General features: G+C 38.8%; 1 protein-coding gene across 1 annotated transcript in view; it reads left to right on the plus strand.

Moving 5' to 3' along the window:
* Positions 1-8,273, plus strand: part of slc25a37 (solute carrier family 25 member 37) — a 10,573-nt gene extending 2,300 nt beyond the window's left edge. The window contains exons 2-4 of the mRNA XM_007563238.2: positions 3,238-3,466; positions 3,800-3,856; positions 4,689-8,273. Of these exons, the coding sequence (XP_007563300.1) occupies positions 3,238-3,466; positions 3,800-3,856; positions 4,689-5,218 (816 nt within the window). The 3' untranslated portion in view covers positions 5,219-8,273. The remainder of the gene's footprint in view (positions 1-3,237; positions 3,467-3,799; positions 3,857-4,688) is intronic.
* Positions 8,274-12,603: the final 4,330 nt, after the last annotated feature.

A 12,603-nucleotide genomic window follows, 5' to 3' on the forward strand; every position in this document is an offset into this window, starting at 1 on the left:
ATATATATATATATATATATATAATTTCATGAACAAATAGTTTATGATTTAAATCATGTAGAGGAATATTACTTTTTCTATATTTTTATGAAACAGTTGTATAACTTACTAGTTGTGTAAATCCAAACTGGTAAATATATAAGCAGTAGTACATGAGTGGTATAAAAATATTTATTAAGTGACTGAATGCAGCCAAGTTTGGGAAGATCTGGGTTTTTTTGGGGCGGGGGGCTTTTTAACCAGTAATCCATTTAGTGAGTGAATGTTTAGTAATTAAAGCGCACATTTAAAAGTGGAATGAAATGACTATGTTGTTTGAAGCTTGTTTAAAAATTGGCTAAAGACAGGTAAATTTGCAAACTGCTTTTGTGAACTTTGCTCCTGCAATCCCCACTTTCCTTCTGCTGAGCCTTTGTTCTCTAACAACGTGGCGTAGTTTCTGACAAGTTTGGTTATGTCGTTTACTTTAACTGGAACACATCCACTTAACTTGTATCCCACTGGCATATGTGTAAGTAGTCCGATGAGAAGCCCTCATTGCCCAATGCTCTGGTGTCATTTCCTCTTGAGGTTTCCAAGTTTTCACAAGCACCTTAAAGACGCAGCTGGTCACTCAGTTAAATCTGGGAGGTTTTTGGAGTTACCCAAGTTTTACCAAGTCTCATCTAATCTAAACTCATGACAGGAAGAGTCATTTCCATCCTGTCTTGATAAATTACTAGACAACTTCCAAGAAATTGAAGTACTTTTTCTTTTAAAGAATTACATTTAGAGGAAGTATTGACTTTATGTCTATAGGTTAAGCATGATGCCTCTCTGGTGCCTTTATTTGTTAGTTCCCCTCAGTCCTAACTGTTTACTTTGAGTTTGATTCCTAGTCAAACTCAAGCAGCTCGAGGAATCAGGGAGTAGCCTGTTTTAATGTGAGGAGGGGCATCTTATCAGTCTTGTGCAAGTTAGGAATCAGCCTCATGCAGGAAAGGGTGGGTATCTCTAATTGCTTCTTTGTGCTATTGATTAGTAAACAGCCATATTACCAGAACTGACAAAGCTGAAAGGATAACACACAATCAGTCGGATTAGTTGGGACCGTTTCCCTTTTATGGTTAAATGTCAACACTGGTGCTGCTTGTTTAGTTCCTTCAACTGATTGTAACAGAGATGTCGAAATAATGTAGGCAGTGTTGAATGTCGCCTGAAAATTAAACGGCTAAAAGTTGAATTAGTAATTAGTTTTGTTTTAAAATATTTGCCAAAAAGTACACGGTGATCTTTTTTTTTTTGTTTGTTTTTAAGAATTACTCCTGAGGTTTACTCCCTATTAGTTTTCATTCCTAAATCAGCCCTTTCTCAACTAGTTCCTGATGGATTCTCAAAGCATTACTCAGATCTTGTACTAACAGGGGTTCAGACTTCAGATTCTTCAAACATAATAATCAAAAATCAAATCTGAACTTCAGTTGAAACTGTGAGTTCCTTAAGCACGGAGCTCTGCAGAGCATAGAGTCACACAGTGGCTGCTGCGCACTGCCAGCAAGCTGACTGAAAGTTTTTCCTCATACTTGCAGAAAAGACCAGTTTTAGACAATATTTACGGTCGTGCAACACATGGAGAGTCGAGCTGTGGAAACCAAAGGATTTCCTCCCATCACTATTGCTAAGGTGAAGCTAATTTAAAGCTACAGTTGGCAAGCTCCAAGCCACATCTCTGTCAGTCAGCTGACCCAGCCTGGCTACCTGATCAAACTAATTACGACACTCTTACTCTTTACTCTGGAAAGAACGCAGCGGCAGAAAGGTGTAAGCAATGAAACAACTACGACATTTGGCAGATTTTTTATTCTGTTTTTATGCCCAAGGCTGTTTTACCTTTTCCAAAAGTAACAAAGCTTATACACATAACATTGTTATAACTCTAACAATCGATATGTTAAATTCTTGTAGCTGTGCTTGGAATAATTGTGTTTAAATAAAAGAAATAAGATCACGTTTTTCCTTTATTTTCTCTCTCTTTTTTTTAATATAAATACCACACTATTATTTTTTTCACAGTGAGACTCCTATATATCCTGCATCACAGCTTGAGTTATTGTTCAGTTTATGAAACATTTTGGGTTTGAAGTGAGTGACGGTCGAGCTGCGGTTCTAGGTTTGACTTATTATTTTGTGGCTAACAAAATAAAGATATGACAGATCAAAAGCTGTGCCTTTAGTTATGTGTATTTAATGCAGAATAATGAAGTTCAGATTTGAAAAGTATAAATGTTGTTGTTTTTAAAAGAGCTAATTAGATATGGGTCCAGTGCTACAGAGAAACAGTGAAACATCCCTTTACTGATGAATAGGGACCAGCTGTGTGGTTTGGTGAATTTTGGAACATTAAAAACAACAAAAAAACACCAGATTGAAAAGAAAAAGTTCTTAAATGCACAGACTTAATACAAACTTAAGCTTGAAAAGCATACAGTTCTGTTGTTTTGGTGTTTTTCCACATTAAAATTTGTACCCATTTTTTTTTTTTAAATAAAATACATTTGGAATTAGTCTCCAAGTTTTGTGCTTTTGTTGTGGTGCCTTTAAGGCTGACATGAATGGATGCTAAACAGAATATCTACATCAAAAACACGCATTTCAGCTATTTCAGCTAGTCTAATCTTCCTCTGGTCTTATTTCTCCTCACATTGTGAGATGAGAGTCCAGAGAAGCGTGTGCCTCGTCAGGGACATCCCTCATTTGCAGTCCCAAAACCTCAACCAATCTCTCAGATTGCCAGGTGATGTGTGGCCGAGTTTCCAAAAGTCTTCATTCGGAGGAAATGTAATTGATATTTTATTGTCGACCCAAGAGGAAGGAAGCTCAGTGGAACATGCTGACAAAGACAAACTCGGCCAATCTCCTGAGCCGGCCCCGAATCTCCCTGCAAATAAAAACATGCTTTGTGCTGTCCGGATAACTCGGCGTGGTGGAGTTAAATAAAGAGCTGCCACACAGCCTCCCGATCCAGAACCTCGCTAACGCCAAGAGCACGTCCAGTCAGAGCAACTAGAGCGCGCTGCACTTGATTTAAAAACAAATAAATAAATAATAAATCATTATTCAGGTTCTTTAACATCTTAAAAACCATACATTCAGTCACGCAATAAAACAAGGCAATCAACTAAATACTGTAGCAAAATCTAACCTAAGAAAATGTTGTAATACTAGAAGAATTTATATGAAATGATTTTATTTTCACAGACACGGATGCAGAGCCTGCAGCCGGACCCCAACGCACAATACAAGAGCGTGTATGAAGCCCTGAAACGGATCATCAAGACGGAGGGGATCTTCAGACCGCTGAGGGGCCTCAACATCACCATGATGGGAGCAGGGCCCGCGCACGCGCTCTACTTCGCCTGCTACGAGCGCGTCAAGCACTCTCTGAGTCACATCATTCAGAGCGGAGGCAACAGCCACATAGCCAACGGTACGAGCGTCCGCGTGCCCACACACACACCAGCTGCTGCACGCCGTAGACAAAGCAAACCATCCAGGAAGAGGGCAGTTCTTCTCATCAATACACAGTTTACAATAGCCGGGGTCAAACGTGCGACGCAGCCGTGAGAAATCCCATGGCGGATCTGTCATTTTAAATCTGTTTTGTTGATCAGAGGGGAACAGGCTGTTATGTTATCTGGAGCCTGGAGCTTGTGTAAATTTCTGCCTCGTGTTTTTAGGAATTAATTTTTTTTTTGTCACTGAAATAACTCGAGCAGAGTCACAGCTTCAGAGTCAACGAGGTTTGCTGATGTTTCAACAGGCGTGGCAGGGAGTGTGGCCACTGTTCTGCACGACGCCATCATGAACCCAGCTGAAGGTAAGGAAACGTCGACGCTTCGATGTCGCATTCAATACAGTGATAAACGGGCGGTTAAGAAGGAACACGGGGTGGATCAATAACGCTCCAACCACAGAGCATTAGTTAATTAGTTATATGCATGCCATGAGGGGGCATGGTGACTCTGGAAGAGCTGCAAACACTAAACAGCTCAGGTGGGGAAATCTGCTAACAGGATATATTAGTCAATCACGCCACAAATGTGGAGTGTATGAAAGAGGCATAAACCGTTTATAATTCTACTTTTTACTTCCTCCTAAAATATTACTTTGTAAAAAACAATAACATTGAAAATATAATGATGAATATGAGGAGTACACTTTTAGAAGAAAGATTTGTCCAGTATTTTAGTGGGAAGCACACATGGGATTACCTCTTGGGAGTTTCCTTTTTCTTTTCTTTTTTTTTTCAGTATCGTTTTTCTTTTTGACTTGTGTATGGAAAGTTTAACAATTATAGGCAAAAATGTGTGAAATTTAACGATATTTAGAGGAAGGAAGGAATTTCCTTTAAATTCAATTCGACTCATAATAAATGTAGTCTCAAGGCACTTTAGAAAAAAAACAAATCAGTTCAATCACAGATACGTTTCAATTGATCCCAGCCTTTGAATAAATTAGTTATTCAAAGTAGATTAAAAAGTTCATGCCCAAGGAAACCCAGTAGATTGCATTGTTTCTATTGTTTTGCTCCTTGCAGCTTTCACTCCTCCTGGACTTTACAGCAGTTAAATTGGTTACATCGATTGGTTACTCTCCCCTTTACTGCCTAACATAAACTGTAACACTAACATAACTTTGCTGCCTTCCAGTGGTAAAGCAGAGGATGCAGATGTACAACTCTCCCTACCGAGGACTTTGGGACTGTGTTCGGACAGTGACGCACGCCGAAGGCGTCGGAGCCTTCTACCGCAGCTACAGCACCCAGCTGACCATGAACATCCCCTTCCAGGCGGTTCACTTCATCACCTACGAACTGATGCAGGAGCAGCTGAACCCTCACAGGCATTACAACCCGAGCAGCCACATAGTGTCGGGGGCGGCGGCGGGGGCGGTTTCGGCCGCCGTGACCACTCCGCTGGACGTTTGCAAAACGCTGCTCAACACGCAGGAGAACGTGGCGCTGAGCTCCGTGAACATCAGCGGCCACCTGTCGGGAATGGCCAACGCTTTCAGGACGGTGTACAGACTGGGAGGTCTGGCAGCCTTCTTCAAAGGCGTCCAAGCTCGGGTCATATACCAGATGCCCTCTACTGCCATCGCCTGGTCGGTGTACGAATTCTTCAAGTACTTCCTGACGAAGCAGAAGCTAGAACAAGAGGCGGCATCCGGGCAGCTGTGATGTTCGCCTCTCCGTGACTCATGAAACACTTCCAAGCCCAAAGGACGTGAGAGTCGGCGAAGAGGAAAACGGCACCAGGTCACCAGGTGGCAATGTGGCGCTTTGATTCCACTCGTCATTGTCATCTCATTACCTAGGTTTGTGTTTTTTTTATTGTTTTTTTTGTTTTGTTTTTTTAGCTACAGCGATAGCTGCACAACCACTCTATGCAAAAAAAAAGAAAAAAAAAAGAGGATTTATGTCAAATAGACAAATAGTGTCATATTTAACTTGCACCGTTTCGCTCCACTACCAAGTCAGTCGCAGCTCAGTTCCCTGGTGTCTCCATGTGGTGAGCACATGATGAAGTTGTGTGAAACTATGTTTATTTGTCTGAAATATTGGAACTTTTTATTTATTTGGTTAGCTTCCTCTAGCTCGGAGTTTATAGCTGCGGAGGAAAGCGCAGTGCTGTTTGTTTTGTTATGTGTTCATGAAAACTTTTTTTTCGACATTCTTTAATCCCAACACTCTGCGGGAGAGACAGCGACGTTGTATAAGTGCCTAACTAATATCAAACACTGCTCCACCCATTTTTTTTTTTTCTTGTACTCTTACATAGGAATACTTGATTTGTTCTAGGCCCAAGATGCATTTAAACACGCACACGTCTTCCTCTGTTTCAAGGTAAGGGGGGCCACAGCAAACCGATTACAGGTGAATCTCGGTAAAGCAGAATATTGTAACAGAAATGGATTTTATTTCAGGAATGCAATTCAACATTTAAATCTCATGTTTTATAGATTGTTCACAAGCAAAGTGATATGTCGGACTGATTTAATTTGCTCATTTTGATGCTTTACGGCATGCAGCTAACGGAAAACCCAAAACAAAATTCTTCAGGAAATTCAAATTTTACATAAAAGCAATAAAAAGCATTACTAATACAGCAATGTCAGTCAAAGAGAAGTATGTCCATGTAGTGTACAGTGCATGCAGACAGCGCTCGGTAGGAGCTCCTTACTGCATCGGTGCAGCGTTGCGTGAAGGTGTTTCTGCTGAAGTGTTGAAGTAGCCCGGGTTACATTCCTGCCCTCAGCTCATCTACATCGTTGGCTCTTTGAGGCCAGGTGTGGGCAGATGCCAAGACCTGCTGGATTATGTAATCTGGATTTATTGGCTCCAGGTCCACAACTAGTCAATCGCCTCTAAAATGTATGAATGGATTTAGCGTCACAATCCTCTTAAGACTGCACTATCCCTGCTGCTTGGGCACTCCCACATTTTTTCTTTCTACTTATCTTTCCGTTAACGTGCTAGGATAAAACGCTCCGTGAATAGCCAAATGTATTTGACAATTTTTTTTTTTTTTTTATGGATTCCCCTCCTTGTGCCGGTTTCAGGACAACTGTGAACTCAGCAGTCTTTCTCCATGGTTTTGTGGGCCGTAGCTTCTTCACACAATAACAGTTTTGCATTAAAGTCATTTGATTTTTTTTACTGTTATGGAATAGTCTAACGTTCTGATTTGCTGAATGTTAGGTTTTTCTTAGCTGCAAGCCTAAATCACTTAAATTAATTAAATTAGGTTTTTAAAACTGCTTTGTGTAAAATAACAAAAAAAAAGAAGTCATATTTGACGATCAAATTAGCTGAGATCTACCTGCATTTGCCCTGTAAAAGCTTAATGCCGCATCGCTCCTGAGTCACGCACAACAGAATCTTAGCCGTTACAGAACATCGGCAGCTTGTTTGTATGAAATCAGAGGATATATTTATATACAGAAATCGTCTATTCCTGAGAAACCTCTTTGGATCAGATCCGACTGTTGCTTTGGAAGACGGCAGCAGTGATTGGCTTTTGTGAGACTTGTTTTGTCATGGCAACCTTAAAGGCTTTAGACTGTCTGAATCATCCAAAAATATTTCTTATGTTCTCCTTATGCAGATTATGTGATTAAAATGTAAGCCTGTAAATGAAGTTTTTAAACTAAGCAATACTGCTGCACTGGCTGATCCTCGTGGGGTCAGTAAAAAAGAAACAACAAAAAAAAAAATCGTATCCGATCAAATCGTTTTATTTTCTCCCATCCTGTTGAAGTTACTCATTTCCTGTGTGCTCTATGCTTTTTTTCCCAGCCTGTTTTCTATTTTTTGATTCAGCTTTCAGGATATTTAGCCAGATTGATGTAATTCACAGAGCGCTGTGATTTGTTTATGATTACCAAAAGGTTTTCCTTTCTTTTTTTTTTCTTTTTTGTTCTGAAGACGTTTGTCAGATTCCAGTGTTCTCACAAACTCCACGAATCGCTTGTGTGTTCGGACAGACATAACCAAACCAAAGATGTGTGTCGCTTTTAATCTGCTGTGAACACTCATTCCATCTCTGCTGTTTAACCTCGATATAGTGTTACGTTAGTAAGGAAAACTTGAATTTATTTTTTACAGCTTCTGTTTTATAGATTGAGATTTTCTACAAGTTTCACTTTTCTCAAAGTGTTTTTTTTTTATGTTTTTAGTTTGTTTTTAGTTTGCCTCAGACGATCAGATTTCAAACCAAGTTTTTTAGCTACTTGTCTTAACCTGGTTGAGCTGGTTTAGAGTATGTAACCTTCTCGTGTTGCTTTCAGTGCAATATGACTTCACAGAAACACAATAGATTTTATTACCTACAGCATAAATGCAAGTTTATATTTTTGATTATATTTGTTTTATTGTAGTAAAATCAGACCATATCTCAGATCACTGACGAAACATTTCTCCTGTTGTATCAAAATACATTTGCATTTGAAATGCATGCACTCATCGCTCAGAGTGACGAGAAATGTTTTGAGACGATGATCACTGCTAAATTAAGAGGAAACGTTTGTATTCTGTGGAGGGAAGAGTTTCACGATGTAAGTATGTTTATAGTATTTATGTAGAGCTGAGTAAAGTGGGAGATGGTCTGACTTTTGCCGAGTTCCATCTCCGGATCTGGAAGGCCTGGAGTTTTGACAATGCAAACAAAACATGATTGTGAAAATGCTGCTACAGTTTGTAACACTGGAGCTGAAATAAACACGGAGATGAGGAATGATGGCTGGCTGTGTTTTCATTACAGTCTTGTTTTGATAAACTGCCTTAAATTTCAGAAACATGTATTACATGTCATTAGTGGTTTCATTTGCGTATCTATTCAAGTGTAGCTTCATGCTTTATTCAGTGGTTGAGGATTGCTTACCTGTGTCAGTCTGTTGCACAATTTGTCTTAAGGCAAACTGGCTTCCAATTCCTTTTGCTCATTTTATAAATATAATAAATAATCCTGGAGTCACTTGACTTGATTGGGTTTCTGTTACTTTTCTGCACTTCCATGTAAATCATTTGCCATGTAGATATGTTATTCTCTCTAAAATGGTGATTGATCTTGTTATTTGGAGCACTGTTGTACTGTCAATTATAGCTCTATATCTAAACATAAGTATTATCAGGAGAAGAAAGGAAATTTCAGTTACCCTGAACTGTCCAGCAGTAACAGCACAGCTCCAATAGAGGGCAGTGTAGCGCCATGCAGAGCTTCCTGTGCAACACCTAAAAGGCAAGAAATGCAGACCTGCTGTGCCCTGTCCCTTTTTGGATTACCTTCTTCAAGGTTGGGGGTGAATTGGCAGCGCTTTTTGAGAGCAAACGTTTAGGCAGCCCTTAAGTTACTGTTATGGAAGATTCAAGGTTTCCTCAAACATGCATGAAAGAACCACAGCAACACTCCAAATGGTTTAGATGAGGGAATTACATCATAACATTACATAATGCTAAAAAAAAAAAAAAAATCAGTTTTACTCCATTTTAAAACCATGACACATAGCATTTTAATCAGCATCATTTTTTATTTTCTTATATATTGCCATTTCTGACTAAAGAGTTCATTTTGATATTTCAAATTTTAGAATATTTGAGCACACCTTAGAATGCTGCTTAGTTGTTATTCTAAAATATTCCTCAGTGAGAATTAAATAAGAAATATTGACAGTTCTAGTAGAAAAAGAGTCGAGTCTATGCACACGTTTAAGCTTAGAACTGCACTGTTGCAGTCTGTCTTACTGCATTCTGTACACAATAGTATTGTGAAAGAGTCACAATCCAATATAGAAATGATTTGTTGAAATACAGTTTATAAGTGTGATAAATGAAATGAAATCATTATAGATTTATTATATAAATAATTAAATGCATCAATAATTTGTCAAGATATGCTGAAGCAGAGAACTCTGAAACAATGAAATGAAACAACCACTCAAAAACACCTAATGCTTTTGAAAAAATGAAAAAAATGTGATACACTGTGTATTTCCAGTGTTATTTTTCTCACAATTTTAAATATTTACATATTGAGCTAATGATTTATCGAATTATGTCATTTTTAACCCTCTCTTTACGTTTGTTATAAAGAAATATGACATTGTTTCATCTCAGCATTACAGCCTTTACAACAAGGAAAGCAGCAACCAGAACAGAGTTCACACTATGAAATGATTTGTTTTTGCCAGGTCCCAGTCCATCTGCTGTTTTGTGAGGTAATTTTAAAGCATTTTTTTTTCAGACTTAACTTAGCAAGAATCTCGTGTGGCAAAACAGACACGGCACTGCTTTTGCTCACAGCTGTACCAGTGACAGCTTTTTGAGAATGAGCCAGTTTAAAGCTGCATCATGTGACTTTTATTAAAAAAAAAAAAACATTTCTCTACATATTTGTGGAAACAGCCACTATGTCATGACAGTTTCATAACATAGTGTCACGAGTTTCACTGTGACTATCTGAAAGAGTTTTAGCACTGCCAGTCATGCCTGCATGTGTAGGATATCAATCTTTTCACAGATTATCTATCTCATAACACACTGTCACGACATGGTGACAGTTTTAACAAATATAAAAAAAAATACACTGCACGTTTAACTGTAGCTGCTATGACATCCATGTCAGCAGTTCCATAGGTGTACGATTAGCTTGGAAGAACATTGGAAGGCCACAGAACGTGTTATGAGAAAAGCAAACGTAGAACATGAGTAACATGTCCTCACAACAATGTTTGACATCTACATCACCATGGTGCATTGAAGCTCTCATGTATAAATCACTGACTTATGTGTAGGAAAATGAGACTTTCAGCTGCTTCCATTCACCATTTGTTACAGAACTGCTTTACTTCTGGCTGAAATGTTCTGATGACAAAGATGTTAGTTGAAGATAAAGGGGAATGCTGACACCAGCCTTAGTGATGGTCAGAGTTGTATACTTACACAAATCACATCAGAAACTACAATTCCCAGTACTAGCTGGATTTGAACTGAATTGATTTATTTATTTATTTTAACAAGTGGTCATCCCACCCATATAGGGAATTAAATTATGGCTTTCAATAGACTCCTTTCAAATTGCTGGTCAGGAACTGGTCCCCAAACTCTGATGCCTCAGAGGATATGCATGTGATTTTTTGTTAATAAGGAAATCAATCTTATCTTAAAATACTTCTAAACCTTGACCAGGAGAGTGTGGAGGCAGCTGTCAAATAGAAACGATAAGTACTAACCAGAAATACCTACATTTCCTTCAGTGTCACTGAAGGAAATGCAGGTATCACCAATGATACTTGGTGGCCAACAAATGCAAAATGCCATTTGTTGGCCACCAAGTATCCCGCGCTGTTGTTTTTGCTTGACATACAATAACTAAAACGTATTGACCTCAAAAAGGATTCAAGAGTCCTGTTGCCAGGGTTATGACTTTATGACTTTTAAAAAAAAAATTTTTTTTACCATTTCATTACATTATGTTCTATTCAAAGTGTTGTCATGATAAAAAAAATAAATAAAAAGCTAAGACTTTATACTTTCAAAGAGATGACGACAGTGTGGAGCTTTACTCCACAGCAACATGTCTATGGACACGTACGCTGATTCTATAAACCTGAAGTGTTTAGCTTTCGCCCTCGTCCAGGAGTCGGTTGTTTATCTGAAGCGCACAATAAATGCCCCTCTCATCCACATCCTCCATCTTGCGATGCTTCTCTCTAATCTCTTTAATCTGCAGTAAACTTTCCTACCACTTTATAACATTATCTGAAAGATAAGAGGAAACATGACTTTTCTCTCGTGGCCTGCATGTCTTAGAGCATGTTTCTCTCAATGTCTGCAACAGCGCAATCGGCATCAGCCATCAGGAGAGCTAGATGCGCCGTGGTGTATCTGCTGATGGGAGAAGAAAGGCAGCTGCTCTGCTGGGTGAGCAACATGAGGGATCCAGTTACAATATCCGAGGAAGTTTTGTTGAGAGCTCCCATGGGGAGATGGAGGCCGCGTTAAACCTCCTTATCGTCCCCAACAAATTTACGAGACAGTCACGGCATATTGGAGCGCAGACAAAGACTGTCTTTGTGGTCAGGGTTACTTTTCTGCTCATCTGCAGGAGAGATCTGCTTGTTTGTTAAAGCATCATTGACCACCTTGAAGTGAACTTCAGTGCAGTGTGTGCACAGAGCACATCAGACCACCAAAATAGCACAGTGAGCAAGGCATGACTCACTTTTAAGATGAAGATTGATCCTCTTCAGAAATACTTCCAGAAGTTACATCACATCATTCCTTCAAACCACAAAATTGTACATTCATACCAGCTACTGATTTCTTTTCTCATACCGCATAAGTTTGCTACATTTTTGATAGATATGTATCTTTTTTTTAACTAACAAAAACTGCTTTGCTTAAAGAGTTCAGTGACATCACGAGGATCGAGGACCTTTTGGAGTTTACTGTTCTAGTCCTGCTAGGGCTGTTCAGCAGATGTGAGTCACATCTGCATGAACAGGCTTCATAATTTGGTGGGGATTTCCAGAATTGTTGTCGTTTCATATTCTGCTGATCTAACAAGAGAGGAACCCGAAACGTATGCTTTGGGTTCCTTACTTTTTGGTTCATGCAAATAAATTATATAATTTATTTGTTTATTTGTTTGTTTGTTCATTTAATAAGATCTCCAATCACATTTCTGCAGACAACATTTGACTTTACTGGTTCTTCAAGATTCCCGAGTTCTCCCAACTGTCTGAAATACCTGAGCGGCTAAAATTATGGAATTAAATTTTGCTGTAGAGCCAAATTCAAAGAATGTCGCTGCTGCTTCCAATCACCAATGACGTCAAAGTCTCTTAAAAATAACTTGTTCAAAACTTTCTATATCATTTTAGAAAGATCTTCAAACTTTTAAAATCAGTTTTCCTGATTTAAAATGATTTTGAATCAGGAACTTGAGATTATTTGTACTAGTATTTCCCTTTTTGACTTCATCCAGACTATTGTAACCCGTTTTTTTTTATGTGTATGTAGAGCCCTGAAAACATGTTGCGAACGTGATATTGTTTAATAGGTAT

The sequence above is a fragment of the Poecilia formosa genome, unplaced genomic scaffold (genome assembly GCF_000485575.1).
Source record: "Poecilia formosa unplaced genomic scaffold, Poecilia_formosa-5.1.2 Scaffold5, whole genome shotgun sequence".
In the NCBI taxonomy this organism is placed as follows: Eukaryota; Metazoa; Chordata; class Actinopteri; order Cyprinodontiformes; family Poeciliidae; genus Poecilia; species Poecilia formosa.